This window comes from Leptosomus discolor, unplaced genomic scaffold, assembly GCF_034619465.1.
Source record: "Leptosomus discolor isolate bLepDis1 unplaced genomic scaffold, bLepDis1.hap2 HAP2_SCAFFOLD_31, whole genome shotgun sequence".
In the NCBI taxonomy this organism is placed as follows: Eukaryota; Metazoa; Chordata; class Aves; order Leptosomiformes; family Leptosomidae; genus Leptosomus; species Leptosomus discolor.
Genome location: NW_028237959.1, coordinates 3,064,454 through 3,087,484, shown reverse-complemented (window position 1 = coordinate 3,087,484; position 23,031 = coordinate 3,064,454). Strand labels below are relative to the sequence as shown.

Genomic DNA, 23,031 nt, shown 5'->3' with positions numbered 1-23,031 from the left:
ATTTTGAGTTTCCTGAAAGGAACAAGGCCCTGGGACAGCAAGCAGCATTCCCAGAGCACTGGCAGGGCAAAATTGCCAGCAAGCTGAAGACACCTTGATAAATGGATTAATCAAATGATGGGCCATGATGGCCTGTGATGGCAAGGGACTGGACTTGCAGGCGCAGGTGCAGGTGGTCCCCTCAGTCCCATTTCTGCATATTGCTGGTAACCAGCAGAATACTGCTTGAGCCCGTGAGTAACTGAGTTTGGAAAGTAATGGTTCATTTCTTTTTTTTTTTTTCCTGTGGGCAGCATCCGTTTCTAAAGAAAGCCCAGCCTCTGTCCAGCCTGACGCCTGTGATCGTTGCAGCAAAGGAAGCGATTCAGAACAGCAGCTGCTAGCGCTTCAGGGGGGCTTTCTCCCATGCCAGCTCAGCGCAGGAGTGAGAACCAAAACTCTAACTTAACCCCTAACCCTAACCCAACCCAGTCCCTCGAGTAAAAATGTATGGTTTGTCTTCTTCCTGCTTTCTGGCTCCTTCATTTATTTTTAAGATGAAACACGGCTTAAGACAGAGAGGTAATGACCGAAAATGCTTTGCTGCCTCATCCATTTCCAAGGTAAAGCAAACTGAGTTGAAAGATTCTCTTCCTTCTCACCCTGTGAATAAGCTGTACATTCACTTTTAAATTGTCACTTGTTTCTTAGAGACGGAAAGTCCCTTTGACGGTTGATTATTTTTTGGTATGGTTTGGAACTGGAGAAGGGTCTCCTGCATGCCTAAGCTGCCGACTGCACTGCCTTTTCAGTACATACTCGCTGGTATGTGCCCAGTCGTGGTCCTTCTAGAGGAGGAAGAAAGTGAAACTGCATTTCCAACCAACAGTGAATGAGGCGTGGGGCAGGCAAGAGCTCCTGTGGAGAGACAGGCTTTCAGCTGTGACCATGCAGTGTTTCGTTCTTGACAGTGTGGTTTGTGTCACTAACTGCAATCTGTTTGCCTGGGTGAGAGTGTCCCTGAGCTGAAAGAGCAGAAAGATCAGTCCGTGTGCTCAGAAAGGGCTCGTCTGATGCAAAGCTGCCAGAGAAACGTGAGGTGAGAGCGGGCCCAGCCTTGCCTGGTGCTGAGCCCCAGCAGAGCCCTCGCAGAGCCCAGAGCAGCCTCAGCATCCGCAGAGCCAGGCGGGAAGAAGGCGCTCGGGGAGGCAAGCAGCAGCAGACCGGCCCTGAATGGGTGAGCTTGGCCTGGGGAGGGAGTCGCCACCTCCCTTTGGTGCATAAGCTCCAAGAGCCCAGGGCCTGTCACCTGAAGTCCCTGCTTGTGCTGAGGGATCCCGGGTGCTTGGGGCTGGTGTGACCCCATTGCAAACGTGAGGCAATAGTGGCAGGTTGTGTTTGGAAAGTCAGGCCCTTTTGCTGCTGCCCATTGTGTGTGTCATTGGTCCAGCCCAGCCGTAGGCTCAGGGATCGGCTACAGGCACTGCTGCTACTGCCACGGAGGTCAGGGAGAATGTGGTTGTTGGCCTCCACGGCAGCACAGCTGGTTGCTTAAGAAGCGGGTGCTGATAATGCCGTGGGTAGGGGGGCTGGGGGTGTCCCTCATCTCAGCGGGTGGAAGGGAGCTGCCCGCTGTCCTTATTCTGAAAAAAACAGGACCAGGCTTTGAGAAAGGAACTCTTGCTGACAGACCACTTGGTCCATCAGACCTGGATCTTGAGAAAACTCAAGGTTTGCAAATCCTATGAGAATTTTGTGAAATACAAGGCCGAAAACCAAAGCCAAACACCAGGGCCAGACTTGGGAAAGCAAAGGAAGGAAAAACTCCATCCCTAAAGAGAGAAAAAGGAAGGATAAAACACTTCCTTCGCTTGCCGTACATGAGCTGCGTGGGGCGGCCCCGGCTGCAGCCTCTGCCTCTGGAGCCCAGGCGGTCCCGGAGCTGCCCGCGCAGCTTGCCGACCGTGACTGAGACCGGGTTGGCTCTTCTAGCCCCAAACAGGCGCATACTGCCTGTAGCGGTGATCTTCCCCGGTGTACGTGTTTTGAGAAGGACCTGGTGGCAAACGGCTGTGGAGAGCAGGGTGGCAGTGAACTTCCCAAAGAGGCCGTGATGCCACGCTTGTTCTTTTCCTGCTGGCTGTGAGCTCTGGGGCAGAACCGAGGGTCCCAACTCTTCTTTGCAGTCAGGGACTAAGGCTGGATCCAGCTGCACCCAGGCTCCTCTCTGAGAGGGAGTCTGGAAAGCAAAGGGGGTCCAGTCTGAACCCCGTCAGTCAGCAGCAGTAGCTCCCCAGATCCTTTACAACAACCCCGCACGCGCTGGCAGCGGGAGTCCTTCACCCCATGGCATGCTGCGAGCTGGAGCCCCTTCCCGGCAGCTCCACTCCCTGGGAACCATCACCCTCCGGGAGTGCCGAGACGACAGCTCCTGGTCACAGCCCTGAGAGCAGCTTCCACCAACCATCCCCCGCTACACACCGACGGAACAGCCCTGGCTTCTCCCATGCCCATCTCCACGCTCGGGAGGAGCCGTTCACCCACCCTGCCAGCTGGCCTTGCTGCCTGAAAAATCCATGCCGTGCTGCTCAAGGCCACCACAACTGTCACACTGCGGCTGTCCCACACCGCTCTTCCTCATTCTGAGTGACGTTGCCCATTTCTGTGTACTCCCACCTGTGTGCAGCCAGCTGTTGCCTTCCATCTCATAGGAATTGTGGGAAGTCACACTTTTTTTCCCTGAATTCCTGCTCTGAGCTCACTACAGGACAGGCCCAGAGTCCATGACTACGGCTGGTAAAGGCCGTAGCAATAGAGTTGTGCAAGGATGAAAATTACCCAATGGTTCAGCTCGTTTCAATTGTTTCAGGCAAGGCTTTTAGCTAGAACACCGTCGACAAAATTAAAACTAGCACTAACCTGCACGCCCTCCTTGACTGGCACCTCTTGCTTTATCAGTTCTTCTCATTTCCTTCTGTCCTTGGCAGTACATATCAACATGTTCTTGTCTAAAAGAAACACGAAAGATCAGTCACAAATAGGCAGAAAACCGGACATCCACACACCTGGTGCCCACGCAGTAACATCGCTCTACTGTTTCCCTACGCCCAAAGCTACTAAGGATCAACTGAGCACAACCACCACCTGCCGTTACCTGTTGTCACAGGAGGCACGTGCTGCCTCAGCGACGGTCTTTCAGGCTGTTACTGATGAGAAAATGGAAGCAGGTTTTATTCTCAGAGGAAACCCTGAATTGGAAACTTAGTTCGTGGCCTCATTTGCCTCTCTGGGCGCCCAGGAAACGGCGCAGAAGCGAGCAGCAAAGCAAGCCCAGGACACCCCAAGAGACCCCGTGACTACAGGAGTCCCTCTCTCCTTTTCACCCCGAGCACCAGGGCAGGAGCAGGCAGGGCAGGCGTGTGCTCGGGTCGCACCGGGGAGGAGAGGGCAGGAAGAGCCCTCGGGCACCCAGGATTAGTAAAGGGAATTCCTGCTCTCAACTGGGGTCAGTCCGCGCCCAAGGCCAGCACTGATCCAGACACGAAGCTGAGGGAGTCAGTGAGCCCCAGGGGCCACACCCGCTGCACCTTCTTCCCTCGCCTCATCCATGAGCTGTTTTCCAGGTTCCTCCACCTCACCCCGGCTCAGACACCTGCAGGCCGGCTCAGGGCTGGCAGGGGGGAACTGGCGACCCTTGGGGCAGCAGCAGGAGCCGCTCTGACTCTGGGTGTGGGGCTGTCCCTGGGACCGGGCACTGCGGTCTCCAGGTCCCTCCCCCAGGCCTGGCCATGGTGGGAGTTAGCTGCTCCTGAGCCTGCAGCACGCCTGGGCCTGGGCCTGGGCCTGTCCCTGTCCCTGTCCCTGTTCCTATCCCTGTGCCTGTCTCTTGTCCCTGTCCCTATCCCTGTCCCTGCCCCCCGCCCGCCTTCGGGAAGGGCCGTTTGGCGGGAGCGGAGCCCGCGGCAGCGCAGGGCTGGGCACAGCTCTGCCCGCCCTCGGTCCGCTCGCGGGCCTGGGCCTGCTCAGGGAGGGAGGGCCCAGGAGAGGAGCTGCCCTGGGCTTGCTCTGGGCCGGCATATCTTTCCCAAAAGGTGGCTCTGCCTCTGCTCCGGCCACAGCCCTGGCAGCAGGAGCTGTGTGACGGAGCCGCTGGCGTCGGCCAGGCCCTGCCCCGGGCAGGAGCCAGGGCCCAGCACCAAAGGCAGCTTTGGGGCCTCCAAGCTGCCCAGCTTTTCGCCAGCGAAAGCGCGTTGGGCTGAGCCGGTCTTTGGGGTAACTCGGCTCCTTCCTTTTGGAATCGCATGCCTACGCTTTCCCTTTTTTCCACCACTGTCTTCCTTTCTGCCCCCTTCCCCCCCGAGTTCCCTCCTCTCCCAAAGGCAGATGTGGTCTGAGTTTGTGGACAACCCATGGAGCAGGCGGACAGAGGACACAAGTCTGGGCTGGTCTGTACCTCCAGAGCTGCAGGCTGAGTTTTTCCCTTTAAAGGCTGCAGAGCCATGGGTCACGGGTAGAGTTTCTCTTTGCTAATTATTCCTTCTTTTGGGGCCCTGTGACAGTGGTGGCGTTTGGTTTGGCCGCCTGCAGCTGGACAGCAGTTAAAACTGCCCCTGAAACAGTTTAGATATGGGTGCTGTTCTGTGTGTCTCATTTTGGGTACCCATTGCCCTGAGCTAGAATTATTTCTTTGCAATTAGGTGACGGGGACCTTCTTGCACCGATCTTCTTTTTCTGGAGCGTGTCTTGACAGCCTTGGGCATCCAGAGCTTTCCCCTCTGTTGCCAAGAAAAGCGATGGTCGCAATGTGGACCCAATCCAACTTCTTCAAAGCCTCATTGTTAGAGTGCAAAGCCTTCTTTAGAGGGTCCAAAGGCTCATTTTCCAGCCCAGACCCTCCTTTTTAGCTGCCAGAGCCTCCTTTTCAGGCAGCAAAACCTCCTTGTTAGGATTCAGTCTGCAATTTTGAGGGCCCAAATCCTCATTTTGAGCCTCCAAAGACCTGTTTTTAGGATGCAAAGCCTCAGGCTTTGGTATCAAAGCATCATTTGAGGGTCCAAAACCAAGTTTGGGGGTTCAAAGCCCAATTTGCATTTCCAAAGCCCCATTGTAGGGCCCAAAGCCCCATTGGGAAGGCTCAGACCCTCCTTCAGAGACTCCAAAGACCTCGTTTGCAGCTCTAGGCCTCAGCTGTAGTGCCCAAAGCCCTGTGTTTGGGATCAAAGCTGCACTTCTGGGGGCCATAGAGGAACCAAGAGTTTTCCCCGCCCTTGGCAGGGTCGAAAGGGTCAGATATAGCATCTTGCCCGTTCTTTTTGTTGCCCAAAGCCTCATTTTGAGGGCCAAAATCCTCTCTTTTTCCTTATGTTAATGTGGAACCCCCTATGCTCCAGCTTGCACCCGTTGCCCCTTGTCCTGTCCTTGGCCATCACTGAGAAGAGCCCAGCTCCATCCTCCTGACACTCGTCCTTTATGTATTTATAAACATTCATGAGGTCACCCCTCAGTCTGCTCTTCTCCAAGCTAAAGAGACCCAGCTCCCTCAGCCTTTCCTCATGAGGGAGATGTTCCACCCCCTTCATCACCTTTGTGGCTCTGCGCTGGACTCTTTACAGCAGTTCCCCATCCTTCCTGAACTGAGGGGCCCAGAACTGGACACACTATTCCAGATGGGGTCTCAAATGCCACACTGCTGCTTGTTGTTGGAAAACGGTAAGTTCATCAGTCCCCTTGAAGGCAGATACTGAACAAAGACCTCCAATTTTCAAACCTCCTTGGTCGGTCTTTAGTATGGAAAGTGTCTTGAATATCGGGATCTTTAAGCATGTGTGTCCCAGTGTGTTGGAGAACCGCACCTCCATGCTTCGTCTGCAGTTCCTGTACGTTGGGGTTTCAGCTATAACGCAAGACACTCTCGGCTTCATAAAGGTAGATACCAGCTTGATTTTGAACAGGGTAAAAAGCCCATGCTGACAAGGGAATTAAAGTGTCACTGGTCACCACTGTCTTTAGGAGAAAGGCTGCATTATATGGTTGGTTTGATTTCCTTTGGTACATTTTGTTCTGTGGGGTTCTCTCTGTGATGTCCTTCGGAAAACATGCAGTTCACCTAAAGACAGCCTCATCTGTACTTGCAGGCCGGTAACGGGCTTTGGTACCAAATGGAAGAGGCCTCAACAGACCTTGCTGATACCAAACCGGTGCTCAGTCAACGCGCTTATGTACTGTTTTGTATCAGGTGATAACAACTACCGGTCGCTGGGCAGGGCGGGACCTGCACCTCTGAGCACACTGATGTACCTGGTGCCCACGTGGAGGGGACAGCAGAAGTGACCTTGGACTGCTCTTCCGGACCTGCCTGGGTATAGCCCGCAGGCATCTGGAGAACCAGCATGCCTGTGAGGTCAGACATAGTGCATTTGGCTCCCAAGGAAAGGCACAAAAGATTTCAGCCGCGTATTTCAGCCGTTAACTTTGAAGTGCAGCACTGCAGTTAGACAGATCACTGTCCTTGGAGGCTCACTATCCGCTCCAGCCTTTCAGGCTCTTTCACCAGTGGGTTCCTGAAGCCACACTTGAGAAGACAGGCCTTGTTTTCCTTCATTTCTTAGCCCAGAAAGCAAACAGGATACAGAACTCTCCCAAAGCATCATTCTCATCTCAAAGACAGAGAAAGGCGTTTTGAAATATATTCACGCAAGACCTCTATCCTAGAGGCACGACAGGTGAGCTACTAGAGACACGACACCTCCCAAAACAGGTCCATCCACCCTTCTCCACTTCTGCTTCTTCCCCACGCACGGAGAACGAGGAAATGCAAGAGTGTGCAGACTCGGTAACTCAATGTCACCGGCTGTACGCTGGGGGGGCCTGGTGGGGCGTGGGGCCTGACAGGTCTCTGAGGTCACAGAGCCCCACCCTGCTGTGCTGTGCCACGCCAGCTATGGGCAACACTCCGGCAGTGGCGGCGGCAGCAGCAGCAGCAGCTGGTAGCAGCATGGTGCGAGTGTGTGGGGCCCGGGTCCTTACCCACCTCCTCCTCCTCCTCCTGGTGATCCTGCAAGCCTGGGACACCCAGGCTGCTCCAGGACAAGCACAGGGAGCAGGTAGGAAGGCAGAGGGCCGGAACCCAGCCCTGAGGAGTGCAGAGTGGCATCCAGTGCACCTCAGTGGGGTGGCGTGGGGCCAAGATTAATGCTGGGTCTGGGAGAGCAGCTGAGCTGGCCTGGGCAAGCCAGGCAGGCACCGCGGTGCAGGCAGAGGGGGCAGACACCCTGCGGGGAGCTGTAGAGGGGCTGTGGCTGCTTTTAGGGCATTTTCTGGTGGGAGCAGCAGTGCAGGGTAAGAAACCCAGCACTAAGTCCCTGTGGGGACACCCGGCCCTGTGCCACACTGCCCTGCTCCAGGGCAGCCTGTCCCCACTGTGTGCCAGGGCAGGTGAGTGCATGGCACCACGGGAGCCAGGCAACAGCTCCAGTTCCAGGGGCGGGCTTCCTCTGCATGTGTGGAAACTTCTCTGAGCTCTGCTTGATTGCAGGTGATGGCCTTGGCCTGGCTTATCGAGATTCTCAGCTGGAGCCTGACTATGAGTCTTGGGAGTTCCAGGATGCCGACAGCTCCATGCCACTGCAGGCAGACGGTAAATATCTGCAAGAGGCACCTGAGCAGAAGGCGAGAGGAGCGCTCTGGAGCAGTCCTGTGTCTGAGCTGCGTTCGCTGTCATTCAGACCTGAAGCAGCACATTGAAATGTTTCACAGGAGCTGCTCTGTCCTGTGTTCATTCACGGACACGGTTGCAGGCGAGGGCTGTCCAGCTTCTCAGCTGGGTTCCAGGGCTGAGCTGCAGAGAGGTCACGTGGGTGCGTCATGGCCTTGTCCTTAAACCTTCAGGAGCTGCCAGCTCAAAGGCCAAAGTCAGCCAGGCACCTCTGCGGGGGTGAGAACACAGCCCTGTGCACCTGTGCCGTGTCATCACGTGACCCCTTTCTATGTTCCGCTGTTCAGTTACAGCCACGTGGGTCAGAACATACTCTCTGCGGCTTTTGCCCATCTTCTTGAAAGAAGCAATTTAGTATCATCTTGAGTTTGCCAAAAATGCGCTCCATGGAATGTGAACAAGAAGGTTCCACGCAATTTCCCGGTTTCCCAGCTGGTCAGGTTTTGCTGCCTGTATTGGGAGACGGAAAAGTGTGACGTGCTTAGATTTTTCTCAGTGAATGACACATCCTTTGGACTAGATGCACCCCCAAAAGCCCAGGCTTTGTTTCTAAACTTTCTTAATGTATCCAGAGAGCATTGTCTCCTGGAGGTATCGTGTCCCTGAGGAGGAAGGATGACTTCTGATTTAATTGTCCTGCTTTGTTTCTAAAGAGACTAACCGTGAGGAGGCGGCCTTTCAGAAGGGAATCAGTCGCAGAGAGCCAGTCTCAGGTGCAGACAGACAGGCAATCCAAGAAACCAGTGCACCAGGTAATTGCTGTCCCGAGGTCACCCGGTGTCACCAGTCAGAATCACCGTGTGCCTGAGGCTCTTCCCCCGGAGCCTGCTGTTGCGCGTCCATCCCTTCAGCAGCCAAACCGCGTCCATCCCTTCAGCAGCCAAACCGGGAAGTGTTAGTGCAGAGAAGAGCTGTCAAAGCAGCCAGGAGGAGCTCTCAGAGGATGATGTGTCTGTGGTGCGTGGAGGTTATCACCAGCAGCGTGCCAGAGACGCTTGTAGACCTCTCTGGATGCGGTCAGGGATTGTTCGCCTCCCACCATCCCCAGTCCCCAGGAATTTAGGAACTTTGCCCTTTTGGGAATGAGGCCACGCAAGGGCTACAACCCAGCTCTGCGCTGCACTGTCCCAGGGCCAGTCTTCCCCCAGGGTGTGCGTCGGGGCCGGGCGTGACAAGCAAGTGACACCGCAGCAGCCAGGCCATAGCCCATGGACTGGATCCCATCTCTCAGCCTCAGTGACGTGCTGGAGGGGAGTGTTCGGGAGATGTCTGCTTGGAAAAGCAGGAGCATTTCTGCTCTATCCCTGCAGTGCTCTCCTTGGATGAGCTGCAGGTCTCCAGCACGCAGCCCTGGCCTGCAGCCCAGAGGAACAGACAGGGGTAGCACCGGTGCAGCTTCTCCCCGAGAAATTTAGGCGACCCTTCTTGTCCTCTGGTGTGAAGACACCGGAACCAGAGGCAGCAACCACGGAAAAAGAAAATCTCTTGGGCCCGTGCAAAACACCACGAGATCATCCGTAGCGCAGAGCACAGGAACGTCTGGCATTGTTTCTTCTCCCACAGGGGCAGACGCTGGGAAAAATGCTGAGGCTGCCGGTCGTGAGGAGCAGCGCAAGGCCAATATCCCAGCGACAGCAGCAGCCTGGGGCATGCTGGTGTTTCAGATTCTGGTGTTTTGCGGAGTCGTCGTGTGGCTGAGGAAGAGCAATGCGTGAGTTGGCTTTTCCCCACAGTTATTTATTGCAGTGGGCAGTGAAGGATTTGCAGTCAGAGCGCCCCGAGTGCCAGGGCAGCTCCTGGCAGTGCTCTGCTGAGAGGACTGCTATCAGAATTTTTAACTGGTCTCTTACTGCATCTCAGTGAGTAGTCTTTTCTGAAACCCATTTGTGCAGAAGGACCTGGAGAGATGAAGAAGAGCTGGAACAGGATGATTCTGATTCTGCCTGTGAACATGAAGATCAGACTGGAGATCAAGGCAAAGCCGAGGCAGGAGAAGGAACAAGAAAGGATACGGTTGCCCAAACAACAGAGATTTTCAACAGCAGCTCCAGTCCATCCCCACAGAGCTTTGCTGAAGAGCTTGCCCAGCTGTACAAGAACATGCAGGGAGACCCCTCAGCTCTGCCCATGTCTCACGGCTGCTCTCACCCGGATCCCTGCATTTCTCCATACTCGCCTTGTCCTAACCCCTCCTGGTGTCCCTGCTACCAATACCAACAGGGATACTGTACATCAGAAGATGACTCTTTTTAGAACACATAATAAATATGGTTTGGCCAGAAGCAGTGAGCCCTTGGCCATTTCCATCAGGGTATAATGCAGAGAGCTGGGACCAGCGCTGGGTCTGTGAGAGAAGCTGTAGGAGACCTGCACTCCAGCGAGGGACCCAGCATCAGCCTGGTTTCCCAGTGGGGGCTGTCAGGAAGGCTTTTACCCCCCAGAAGGCTGGTGGGAGCTGAGGTGTGCAGGCTTGCCCTTGAGCTTGCTTGGGTTGCTGCCCTGAATCAGGGTGGCCTGGGCAGAGAGGGAAGGAGATGCTGGCAAGGACGGCCATCCAGCGCTGAGCAGCAGGTCTGGCATGGACTGCCATGGTGGCAGAGGCTGCGGGGCTGGAGCAGTGTTCCCCACCGCAGACCTTGGATAAGTGAGCGGGGCTCGGGAGGAGAGGGAGTGGAAGGAATGTGACTGCAGTCACCAGGCTGGCATCAAGATGGAACAGAGTATCACAAAGAAATAATAACAACAACAATAACAATGGCAATAACAACTGTCCCAAAGGGTCAGAGACAGCCTCCGTGCAGCAGCACTAGCGAGCCTTGGAGAGCGAAGGTGGGCGAGTGGAAAAGAAGTTGTGCACATATGTGAAGGGGGGGGAGCAAATGTGAAGGGGGGACAAACCATCATGGCCCTGGGAAAACTGGATTAAGGCCCTCCCAGAGTGTAAGCGAAGCTGGGAGGAGAAAAAGAGGCTCCAGAGCGCATTGGTTTGCAGCAACTTTGGGAGTGTCCTTTGCTTCTGCTGAAATCAAGCGAACGTTGCAGCCGCAGCATGGTCACCCTTTCAGAGGTGCTAACGAAGTGAGAAAGGACATTTCCTGGCAATGTCAGATGTCCGGTGAGGTTACCAGGAGTACACGCTACACCACCTTGGAGCCTGAAAATGAGGTTTTGGGAACTAATAATATGGCTTTGGACTCTGAGAAGGAGACATTGCAAACTGAAACAGAGCCTTTGGACCATAAAAATGAGGCTTTGGAGCCTAAATGAGGTTTTCTGCCATAAAAGTGAGGGTTTAGACCCTGAACACGAATGTGCGTGTCCTCACAAAAGGCTGCTGTTAATGAAAGATGGGTTTGGACCCTATAAATAAGGGTTTGGACTCTAAACATGAGGCTTTGGACCTTCAGAATCAGACTTTGGGCCTTAAAAACGATGCTCTGGGCCCTAGAAATGAGTCTTTGGACCTTAAAAGGGGGCTTTGGAACTTAGAAAGGAGGGTTTGCATCCTAGAAATGAGACTTTGGGACCTAAAAAGGTGGCTTCAGGCCCTAAACCGTAGGTTTGGACCACAAAAATGAGAGTTTGGACACTTAAAGATATGGCTTGGCCCCTCAGAAGGACTGTCAGGATCCTAAAAATGCTGCTTTGGAGCTCGAAAATGGGGCTTTGGAAACTAAAAATGCAGTTTGGCCTCTAAAAAGGAGAGAGTGCAACATGAAACAGAGCCTTTGGGTCATAAAAATAAGGTTTTGGCATCCCTGAAAGAGGATCTGGACCCTAAAATGAGGCTTTGATCCCTAGAAGCAAGGCTTCAAGTCATATAAATGAGTGTTTGGACCCTAAAAATGAGGGTGTGGGTACTCAGAGGAGGGGCTGGACCTTAAAAGGAGCATTTGGACCATAAACCAAGGGCTTGGATCCTACAGCTGAGGCTTTGGTCCCTGAAAAAGGGAATTTAGGCTCTGTCATCAGTTTTGGAAACTGAAACTTTGGACCCTAGAGAGTAGGGGTTGGACCCTGAAGGTACAGGTTTGGAACTTAAAGGTGAGGCTTTCTACCCTAAAAGAGGGATTAAAACCCTAAAAATGAGTCAGTGGACCCTAAAATGCAGCAATGAGCCCTAGAAGTGAAGGTCTAGACCCTAACAGTGAAGGTTTGGACCCTAAAAAAGAGGTTTTCAACCACAGAAATGAGGCTTTGGAGTCTAAAAACGAGGCTTGGGGCCCTAACTGGCGGTTTGGACCCTCCCAATGAGGGTTTGGACACTCCAGATATGGCCTGGACCCTAAAAATGCCAGGCTGCATGCTCAAAATGACGCTGCTCTCTGAAAAGGAGATTCCTGCACCTGCAGCATGGTGCAGGCAGATGCAGGCAAGAATTATTAGGGCCCAAGCTGCATTATGAGTGTCCAAACCCTCACCTGGAGTCTCCAAAGCCCTCTTTTAGGGCTCAAAGACTAAGTTTGTCATCCCAGTGCCTAATTTTTAGGTTCCAAAGGGTCAGGTTTTACTTTGCAAAGTCTCACTTTCAGGCTCCAAACCCTTATTTTTAGGATCCTGCCAGGCATTTTTGGTGCCAGAGAAATATCTTGAGTGCCCAAATCCTCATTTTTAGGGTCCAAGGCCCACCAAAGCCTTAGTTTATGGTCCCAGACCCTCAGTTTTAGGGTCCATAGCTCAGATTCTAGGGTTGAAAGCCTCATTTTTATGCTCCAGACTCTCCTTTGAAGGGGCAAACTCCCCATTTGGGGCTCAAAGCCTCATTTTCTCCATGTCCAAAGTCTAATTTTCAGCACCCAAGGATCCGTTTTCAGCCTGAAAATCCCTATTTGTAGGGCAAAATCCTCATTTCTAGAGTCCAAGCCTGTCTTTTCACATGCATAACATTTGTTTAGGACCCACAGTTGCATTTGTAGTCTCCAATCCTCATTGTTTGGCTCCAAAGCCTCATTTCGAAGTTCCAAGGTTAACACTTTCAAAAGTGCAAAGACTCATTTGAGGGGCCCTGGGTGTTGTTTTGAAGCCCCAAAGTCTCATTTGGAAGTTCCAAAGCCTCAGTTCTGGAGTCCAAAGCCTAAATGATGGTGACCACAGCCTGCGCCTCCCACCTCCTTGCTGCTTCCTCCGCCACTCCCTCACTTTTTAAATTAGTAGTTATTATTTTTTTATTTTTTTTTTTTTTTATTTTGGGGCAGGAAGGGAAAGGAAGACATTGGGGAAAGGAAAAGAAATAAAAAAGGAGAAAGCAAACTGCCTCCCCAAGTGCTTGCAAAGCAACTATTAATATTTTTTGTGGAAGCAGCAGGGTCAGGGGCCAGCACCTCATCGCACTGTGTCCTTGTGTCCCCTCCCACCCTCCTGGGAACCCGTTTCACCGGGCTCTGGGCAGGGTTTTGGGGGTGGCGGTAGCTCCATGCCGGTTCTGAAGCCTCTCACGCTGCCTCGCGCCCAGCAGAGCGGCCTTGCCTTTACTGCCCCAACTGCCGGCACATCCACTGGCACCGGCACCATCACCGCTGCTCCCACCCCCGCCGTGCCGTCCAGTAGAGCCGCGGCTCCTCGATGTCATGGCCGCAGCGGAGGAAGAGGCAAAGGCGGGAGGCGCTGAGGCTGCTGACCCCGCAGGGGACCTGGGGAAGGGGGTACAAGCAGGATGAGGGGCTGCCCAGGGGGTCCCCTTCAGTGCTGGAGGGGTCCTCAGTGGGGTCCCCAGGTCGGTCTCTGGTGTCCCCCGCTCTCACTGCGACGTGGAGCCAGACAAAGTTCTCGCTGCCGCTGGGCCAGCCCAACAAACAGCCACCGGTGCTGCAGCCGCAGCCCAGCAGGGTCCAGTCCTGCATCAGCACCAGGGAGTGGTTGAGGCCGCAGCAGAGGTCGCGAGGGCAGGGTGGGCAGGGGACCTGCAAGAAAGGGACAGAGTGGGGACCCTGGGGACAGCAAAGGGGACAGGGAGGGACGGGGATGGGGACAAGGCACCTGAGGGACAGGGACAGGGATGGGGACAGGACACCTGCCCGGGCAACGTTGTGGACAGGGATAGGGACAGGGCCACTGTGGGGACAGGGACAGGGAACCTGTGAGGAGAGTCACAGGGCTGGGGCAACTGCAGGGACAGAGAGAGGGATGGGGAGAGTGGTGGGGTCAGGAGACCAGTGACAGGACAGTGTTGGGGACTGGGAGACGGACAGGCAGGGGGTGACCCCTCACCTGTGTGACCTCCACGCAGTCCAGCCGGTCCCTGGTCCCCAGCTGCCCGTGGTGGTTCCTCCCCTGCATGTAGACTTGCCCCTGCTCATCCACCAGCCCCAGGTGGTTGTATCCCACAGAGCAAGCCACCACCTTGGGGATAGGGAGAGAGCAAGGTGACACCACTGGGGACACCCCCACTAGATGCTGGGGACCCCCCAAGGCACCACCCCGCTTACCTTGATGGGCAGTGGCAGGGGGAGGGGCTCAGGGCACAGGGCGAGCAGGGCACCCCCAGGTTCACGCCTGCAGGAAGACATCTCCCATCTTGCAGGAGACATCAAGTCAGATGGGGAGAGGTCTTGGGGTGAATTTCGGGGCTATGGGGGGGTTGGGGACGCACCGGTGAGGAAGGCAACAGTGCTGTGGCTAGCGACCATGGCGCAGACAGGCTGGCGGAGGCCGATGAGGTGAAGGGCTGAGTGGAGTGTGTCCAGCCACAGCTTGTACACCTGCCCCCCCTCTCAATTTAAAGATGGGGGTCAGGGGGAGGAACTGGGTGGGTGCGCATCCCCCCCAGTGTCCCTCCCACCCCAATGTGTCCCCCCATCCCCTCGGTGTCCCCCCCAAACCTGTCAGCAACAGAAGGGTCCTCATGGCCTCCATGCTGATGATGACTACCTGTCGGGAGCGGATGGAGGGGGACAAGCTGATGCAGAAGGTGCACTGGCCGTTGGCGGGGTTGTACACCTCCAGGGTGTCACACTGCTCCTGTCCCGCCAGCGCGTAGACCTCGGTGGGCTCTCCATGGGGGTCTGCTGTCACCTGCGGGGAGGAGGGGACGGTCAGCCGGCCCGGCACTGGCACAGGCGACAGGGGGGCGAGGGGTCAGCATACATCCTTGATGCTGCAGGAGAGGCCGTGGCAGTGGCAGGTGCGGCAGCCAGAGTTGCGGAGGGAGAAGAGAGTCCCACTGTAATCCAGGAGGAAGAGGTGCTGCTGGGCAGGCATCAGCTTGCGGTAGCCATGAGAGGGGGGAGACAGGATGGAGGCCATCATCACTCGCTGCCAGGGGCGGCCCAGGCTACGGAGGTGCCGTCCCTTGGTGTCTGGAGGGGGGAAGCAGGGACACTGTCACCGGCTGGGGGACAGAGCGCCACTCCCCTCCCCCCCAGCAACGGCAGGCGCTCACAGTCGGGGACGGTGGCCCTCTTGTGGGGCCGGGCGCTGGCAGCGGTGGGGGAGAGAGGGGCGCAGAGGTGGCGCCAGGCAGCCTCGCTGTCGCACACCTCATGGAGGGAGTGGCAGGTCTGGCCCAGGCTCAGCATGTCTGGCGGCGTCAGGAAGGAGATGATGTGCAAGAGCTGGTGGGAGAGAGGTGGGGAGAGCATGAAGACTGGGACCCCCCTACTGTGAGGGGGACCGCCCAGCCCCATCAACCCCTCCTGCTCAACTCACTATCTCAGGGGGGGAGATGCTGGATGGCGGCCACGACCTCCCCCTCCTCACCCTCCTGCAGGCTGCTGCAGGGCTGCTTGGGCTGCGGGAGGGATGTGGGTGAGGTGATGGCGGGTGGCCCCCTGCCCATCCCCCTCCACCCCACTGCTGTCCCAGCCGCCTCACCGGCACGTCCTCAGCACCATGGGTCGGGTGCCAGCGATCAAGGCAGCGAGGAGCCCGGTGGCTCATGGCTGATGTCTAGTGGCACGGCCACAGGGTACTGATCCTCTGCGAGGCGGTGGCTGCCACAAAACGGAAGGTTCCAGAGCATGGGTGGGGTGAGGGGGGAGGGGACCAAGGGGGGGAAGGGGCTCCCGGGCCTGGGCCAGGGGCTGCTCGGCCTCAGGGCAAATTCTCATGGACACAACAAGCTGGACCTTACCCACGGTGTCCTGAAAAGTCTCTTGACCATATGCGGTGCATTCGCGGAGCGGTCGGGAGCCCGAACGACCATCAGAGGCTGTCCAAGCACTCCAATGCTTCACTCGCACTTAAACCAGGATAAGGCGACATGTTTTTTGCAGTAAAAAAAAAAAATACAGGCCTCTGTGGTCATATTTTTACCGCTCACTGTTCCATCCACTCAGATAGTGACTAACTACAAGAACTCTCTTGCTAGATGCAAAGAGCAACTTAGTTCCTTCTCATTTTAATATTCATCCTGAATTGTGCTTATTGCAGCTTAAAATGCCTCATGACAGGAAGAAGGACAGGGACAGTGGGACACAGAGTGGAAAAACAAAACCCAGAGACCAGAGACAGTGAGCAGGACAGGGGGAGAGAGGAGGACGGGGACGGGAGTGGGACACACAGGAGAGAGAGAACAAGCCAGGCAGGCAGGAGGCCTGAGAGACTGTGAAACCCAGGGAGTGATGCTGCTCAGGACAAAGAGGCAGGGAATGACAAATCAGCAGTGAGCTGCTGGGCAGAGACAGAGGTAGAAAAAGAGAGGAACAGGGAGCAGGACAGAGGGAGAGTGAGGATGAAAAAGGGGTGGGTAGAATGGCAGAGAAAGAAAGGAGCTTGGGAACTAGGGAGGGAGGACCAGGGGGCAGGGCACAAGAAGAGAGAGAAGAAGAGAGGTACAGCAGAAGAGTGACCTGAGGGAGGGAAAAGCTGGGGCAGGCACAGGCACAGGGGGGCACCTGGATGGAGAAGAGGGCCCCTGAGGGCCCAGGACTCGCTGCAGTTCCCGCTCTTGGTGCTGCTGGGAGAAATTTGCAGCTCAGACACTTCTGTCTCTGCCTCTCCCAACTCTTACGATATGAAGGTTCCCACACACGCAGCCTCACGCGTGCACACACACACACACGCTACATGGCCATGCCGGGCTTTCGGTTACACACAGACCCCACGATGCACGTTGGTGATCTGGGCTGCTGAAGGCTTGTCACAGGGACCCTTCCTCAGGCAGAGAGGAATGCGTGTGGGGGCTATGAGCCCTAAAAGTGAAGGTTTGGACCCTAAGACAGAGGCTTTCAACCATAGAATCAAAGCTTTGGACTCTAAAAATGAGGCTTTGGACCATGAACCAGGGCTTTGGACCCTCCCAGTGAGGGTTTGGACAATCACATGTCTTGGACCCTAAACATACCTGGCAGGATCCCCAAAATGAGGCTTTGGAGCCTGAACGTGAGACTTTGCAACATTAAACCTGATCGTTTGTATCCTTGCAATGAGGCTTTGGGACCAGAAACTGAGGCTTTGAGCCCTAAAAGAGGGATTTGGAGACTCCAGGTGAAGGTTTGGACACTCACGATGCAGCTTGGGCCCTAATAATTCCTCAGGGCTGGGTTCCGGCCCTCTGCCTTCCTACCTGCTCCCTGTGCTTGTCCTGGAGCAGCCTGGGTGTCCCAGGCTTGCAGGATCACCAGGAGGAGGAGGAGGAGGTGGGTAAGGACCCGGGCCCCACACACTCGCACCATGCTGCTACCAGCTGCTGCTGCTGCTGCCGCCGCCACTGCCGGAGTGTTGCCCATAGCTGGCGTGGCACAGCACAGCAGGGTGGGGCTCTGTGACCTCAGAGACCTGTCAGGCCCCACGCCCCACCAGGCCCCCCCAGCGTACAGCCGGTGACATTGAGTTACCGAGTCTGCACACTCTTGCATTTCCTCGTTCTCCGTGCGTGGGGAAGAAGCAGAAGTGGAGAAGGGTGGATGGACCTGTTTTGGGAGGTGTCGTGTCTCTAGTAGCTCACCTGTCATGCCTCTAGGATAGAGGTCTTGTGTGAATATATTTCAAAACGCCTTTCTCTGTCTTTGAGATGAGAATGATGCTTTGGGAGAGTTCTGTATCCTGTTTGCTTTCTGGGCTAAGAAATGAAGGAAAACAAGGCCTGTCTTCTCAAGTGTGGCTTCAGGAACCCACTGGTGAAAGAGCCTGAAAGGCTGGAGCGGATAGTGAGCCTCCAAGGACAGTGATCTGTCTAACTGCAGTGCTGCACTTCAAAGTTAACGGCTGAAATACGCGGCTGAAATCTTTTGTGCCTTTCCTTGGGAGCCAAATGCACTATGTCTGACCTCACAGGCATGCTGGTTCTCCAGATGCCTGCGGGCTATACCCAGGCAGGTCCGGAAGAGCAGTCCAAGGTCACTTCTGCTGTCCCCTCCACGTGGGCACCAGGTACATCAGTGTGCTCAGAGGTGCAGGTCCCGCCCTGCCCAGCGACCGGTAGTTGTTATCACCTGATACAAAACAGTACATAAGCGCGTTGACTGAGCACCGGTTTGGTATCAGCAAGGTCTGTTGAGGCCTCTTCCATTTGGTACCAAAGCCCGTTACCGGCCTGCGAGTACAGATGAGGCTGTCTTTAGGTGAACTGCATGTTTTCCGAAGGACATCACAGAGAGAACCCCACAGAACAAAATGTACCAAAGGAAATCAAACCAACCATATAATGCAGCCTTTCTCCTAAAGACAGTGGTGACCAGTGACACTTTAATTCCCTTGTCAGCATGGGCTTTTTACCCTGTTCAAAATCAAGCTGGTATCTACCTTTATGAAGCCGAGAGTGTCTTGCGTTATAGCTGAAACCCCAACGTACAGGAACTGCAGACGAAGCATGGAGGTGCGGTTCTCCAACACACTGGGACACACATGCTTAAAGATCCCGATATTCAAGACACTTTCCATACTAAAGACCGACCAAGGAGGTTTGAAAATTGGAGGTCTTTGTTCAGTATCTGCCTTCAAGGGGACTGATGAACTTACCGTTTTCCAACAACAAGCAGCAGTGTGGCATTTGAGACCCCATCTGGAATAGTGTGTCCAGTTCTGGGCCCCTCAGTTCAGGAAGGATGGGGAACTGCTGTAAAGAGTCCAGCGCAGAGCCACAAAGGTGATGAAGGGGGTGGAACATCTCCCTCATGAGGAAAGGCTGAGGGAGCTGGGTCTCTTTAGCTTGGAGAAGAGCAGACTGAGGGGTGACCTCATGAATGTTTATAAATACATAAAGGACGAGTGTCAGGAGGATGGAGCTGGGCTCTTCTCAGTGATGGCCAAGGACAGGACAAGGGGCAACGGGTGCAAGCTGGAGCATAGGGGGTTCCACATTAACATAAGGAAAAAGAGAGGATTTTGGCCCTCAAAATGAGGCTTTGGGCAATAAAAAGAACGGGCAAGATGCTATATCTGACCCTTTCGACCCTGCCAAGGGCGGGGAAAACTCTTGGTTCCTCTATAGCCCCCAGAAGTGCAGCTTTGATCCCAAACACAGGGCTTTGGGCACTACAGCTGAGGCCTAGAGCTGCAAACGAGGTCTTTGGAGTCTCTGAAGGAGGGTCTGAGCCTTCCCAATGGGGCTTTGGGCCCTACAATGGGGCTTTGGAAATGCAAATTGGGCTTTGAACCCCCAAACTTGGTTTTGGACCCTCAAATGATGCTTTGATACCAAAGCCTGAGGCTTTGCATCCTAAAAACAGGTCTTTGGAGGCTCAAAATGAGGATTTGGGCCCTCAAAATTGCAGACTGAATCCTAACAAGGAGGTTTTGCTGCCTGAAAAGGAGGCTCTGGCAGCTAAAACGGAGGGTCTGGGCTGGAAAATGAGCCTTTGGACCCTCTAAAGAAGGCTTTGCACTCTAACAATGAGGCTTTGAAGAAGTTGGATTGGGTCCACATTGCGACCATCGCTTTTCTTGGCAACAGAGGGGAAAGCTCTGGATGCCCAAGGCTGTCAAGACACGCTCCAGAAAAAGAAGATCGGTGCAAGAAGGTCCCCGTCACCTAATTGCAAAGAAATAATTCTAGCTCAGGGCAATGGGTACCCAAAATGAGACACACAGAACAGCACCCATATCTAAACTGTTTCAGGGGCAGTTTTAACTGCTGTCCAGCTGCAGGCGGCCAAACCAAACGCCACCACTGTCACAGGGCCCCAAAAGAAGGAATAATTAGCAAAGAGAAACTCTACCCGTGACCCATGGCTCTGCAGCCTTTAAAGGGAAAAACTCAGCCTGCAGCTCTGGAGGTACAGACCAGCCCAGACTCGTGTCCTCTGTCCGCCTGCTCCATGGGTTGTCCACAAACTCAGACCACATCTGCCTTTGGGAGAGGAGGGAACTCGGGGGGGAAGGGGGCAGAAAGGAAGACAGTGGTGGAAAAAAGGGAAAGCGTAGGCATGCGATTCCAAAAGGAAGGAGCCGAGTTACCCCAAAGACCGGCTCAGCCCAACGCGCTTTCGCTGGCGAAAAGCTGGGCAGCTTGGAGGCCCCAAAGCTGCCTTTGGTGCTGGGCCCTGGCTCCTGCCCGGGGCAGGGCCTGGCCGACGCCAGCGGCTCCGTCACACAGCTCCTGCTGCCAGGGCTGTGGCCGGAGCAGAGGCAGAGCCACCTTTTGGGAAAGATATGCCGGCCCAGAGCAAGCCCAGGGCAGCTCCTCTCCTGGGCCCTCCCTCCCTGAGCAGGCCCAGGCCCGCGAGCGGACCGAGGGCGGGCAGAGCTGTGCCCAGCCCTGCGCTGCCGCGGGCTCCGCTCCCGCCAAACGGCCCTTCCCGAAGGCGGGCGGGGGGCAGGGACAGGGATAGGGACAGGGACAAGAGACAGGCACAGGGATAGGAACAGGGACAGGGACAGGGACAGGCCCAGGCCCAGGCCCAGGCGTGCTGCAGGCTCAGGAGCAGCTAACTCCCACCATGGCCAGGCCTGGGGGAGGGACCTGGAGACCGCAGTGCCCGGTCCCAGGGACAGCCCCACACCCAGAGTCAGAGCGGCTCCTGCTGCTGCCCCAAGGGTCGCCAGTTCCCCCCTGCCAGCCCTGAGCCGGCCTGCAGGTGTCTGAGCCGGGGTGAGGTGGAGGAACCTGGAAAACAGCTCATGGATGAGGCGAGGGAAGAAGGTGCAGCGGGTGTGGCCCCTGGGGCTCACTGACTCCCTCAGCTTCGTGTCTGGATCAGTGCTGGCCTTGGGCGCGGACTGACCCCAGTTGAGAGCAGGAATTCCCTTTACTAATCCTGGGTGCCCGAGGGCTCTTCCTGCCCTCTCCTCCCCGGTGCGACCCGAGCACACGCCTGCCCTGCCTGCTCCTGCCCTGGTGCTCGGGGTGAAAAGGAGAGAGGGACTCGTGTAGTCACGGGGTCTCTTGGGGTGTCCTGGGTTTGCTTTGCTGCTCGCTTCTGCGCCGTTTCCTGGGCGCCCAGAGAGGCAAATGAGGCCACAAACTAAGTTTCCAATTCAGGGTTTCCTCTGAGAATAAAACCTGCTTCCATTTTCTCATCAGTAACAGCCTGAAAGACCGTCGCTGAGGCAGCACGTGCCTCCTGTGACAACAGGTAACGGCAGGTGGTGGTTGTGCTCAGTTGATCCTTAGTAGCTTTGGGCGTAGGGAAACAGTAGAGCGATGTTACTGCGTGGGCACCAGGTGTGTGGATGTCCGGTTTTCTGCCTATTTGTGACTGATCTTTCGTGTTTCTTTTAGACAAGAACATGTTGATATGTACTGCCAAGGACAGAAGGAAATGAGAAGAACTGATAAAGCAAGAGGTGCCAGTCAAGGAGGGCGTGCAGGTTAGTGCTAGTTTTAATTTTCTCGACGGTGTTCTAGCTAAAAGCCTTGCCTGAAACAATTGAAACGAGCTGAACCATTGGGTAATTTTCATCCTTGCACAACTCTATTGCTACGGCCTTTACCAGCCGTAGTCATGGACTCTGGGCCTGTCCTGTAGTGAGCTCAGAGCAGGAATTCAGGGAAAAAAAGTGTGACTTCCCACAATTCCTATGAGATGGAAGGCAACAGCTGGCTGCACACAGGTGGGAGTACACAGAAATGGGCAACGTCACTCAGAATGAGGAAGAGCGGTGTGGGACAGCCGCAGTGTGACAGTTGTGGTGGCCTTGAGCAGCACGGCATGGATTTTTCAGGCAGCAAGGCCGGCTGGCAGGGTGGGTGAACGGCTCCTCCCGAGCGTGGAGATGGGCATGGGAGAAGCCAGGGCTGTTCCGTCGGTGTGTAGCGGGGGATGGTTGGTGGAAGCTGCTCTCAGGGCTGTGACCAGGAGCTGTCGTCTCGGCACTCCCGGAGGGTGATGGTTCCCAGGGAGTGGAGCTGCCGGGAAGGGGCTCCAGCTCGCAGCATGCCATGGGGTGAAGGACTCCCGCTGCCAGCGCGTGCGGGGTTGTTGTAAAGGATCTGGGGAGCTACTGCTGCTGACTGACGGGGTTCAGACTGGACCCCCTTTGCTTTCCAGACTCCCTCTCAGAGAGGAGCCTGGGTGCAGCTGGATCCAGCCTTAGTCCCTGACTGCAAAGAAGAGTTGGGACCCTCGGTTCTGCCCCAGAGCTCACAGCCAGCAGGAAAAGAACAAGCGTGGCATCACGGCCTCTTTGGGAAGTTCACTGCCACCCTGCTCTCCACAGCCGTTTGCCACCAGGTCCTTCTCAAAACACGTACACCGGGGAAGATCACCGCTACAGGCAGTATGCGCCTGTTTGGGGCTAGAAGAGCCAACCCGGTCTCAGTCACGGTCGGCAAGCTGCGCGGGCAGCTCCGGGACCGCCTGGGCTCCAGAGGCAGAGGCTGCAGCCGGGGCCGCCCCACGCAGCTCATGTACGGCAAGCGAAGGAAGTGTTTTATCCTTCCTTTTTCTCTCTTTAGGGATGGAGTTTTTCCTTCCTTTGCTTTCCCAAGTCTGGCCCTGGTGTTTGGCTTTGGTTTTCGGCCTTGTATTTCACAAAATTCTCATAGGATTTGCAAACCTTGAGTTTTCTCAAGATCCAGGTCTGATGGACCAAGTGGTCTGTCAGCAAGAGTTCCTTTCTCAAAGCCTGGTCCTGTTTTTTTCAGAATAAGGACAGCGGGCAGCTCCCTTCCACCCGCTGAGATGAGGGACACCCCCAGCCCCCCTACCCACGGCATTATCAGCACCCGCTTCTTAAGCAACCAGCTGTGCTGCCGTGGAGGCCAACAACCACATTCTCCCTGACCTCCGTGGCAGCAGCAGCAGTGCCTGTAGCCGATCCCTGAGCCTACGGCTGGGCTGGACCAATGACACACACAATGGGCAGCAGCAAAAGGGCCTGACTTTCCAAACACAACCTGCCACTATTGCCTCACGTTTGCAATGGGGTCACACCAGCCCCAAGCACCCGGGATCCCTCAGCACAAGCAGGGACTTCAGGTGACAGGCCCTGGGCTCTTGGAGCTTATGCACCAAAGGGAG

The 23,031-nt window shown here is 55.5% G+C and overlaps 1 protein-coding gene across 1 annotated transcript in view; it reads left to right on the top strand.

Moving 5' to 3' along the window:
• LOC147412311 (serine/threonine-protein kinase PAK 3-like) overlaps window positions 1-383 on the top strand; it is a 31,073-nt gene extending 30,690 nt beyond the window's left edge. The window contains exon 15 of the mRNA XM_086481480.1: window positions 294-383. Coding sequence (XP_086337606.1) covers window positions 294-383 — 90 coding nt within the window. The remainder of the gene's footprint in view (window positions 1-293) is intronic.
• The last annotated feature ends 22,648 nt before the right edge of the window (window positions 384-23,031 follow it).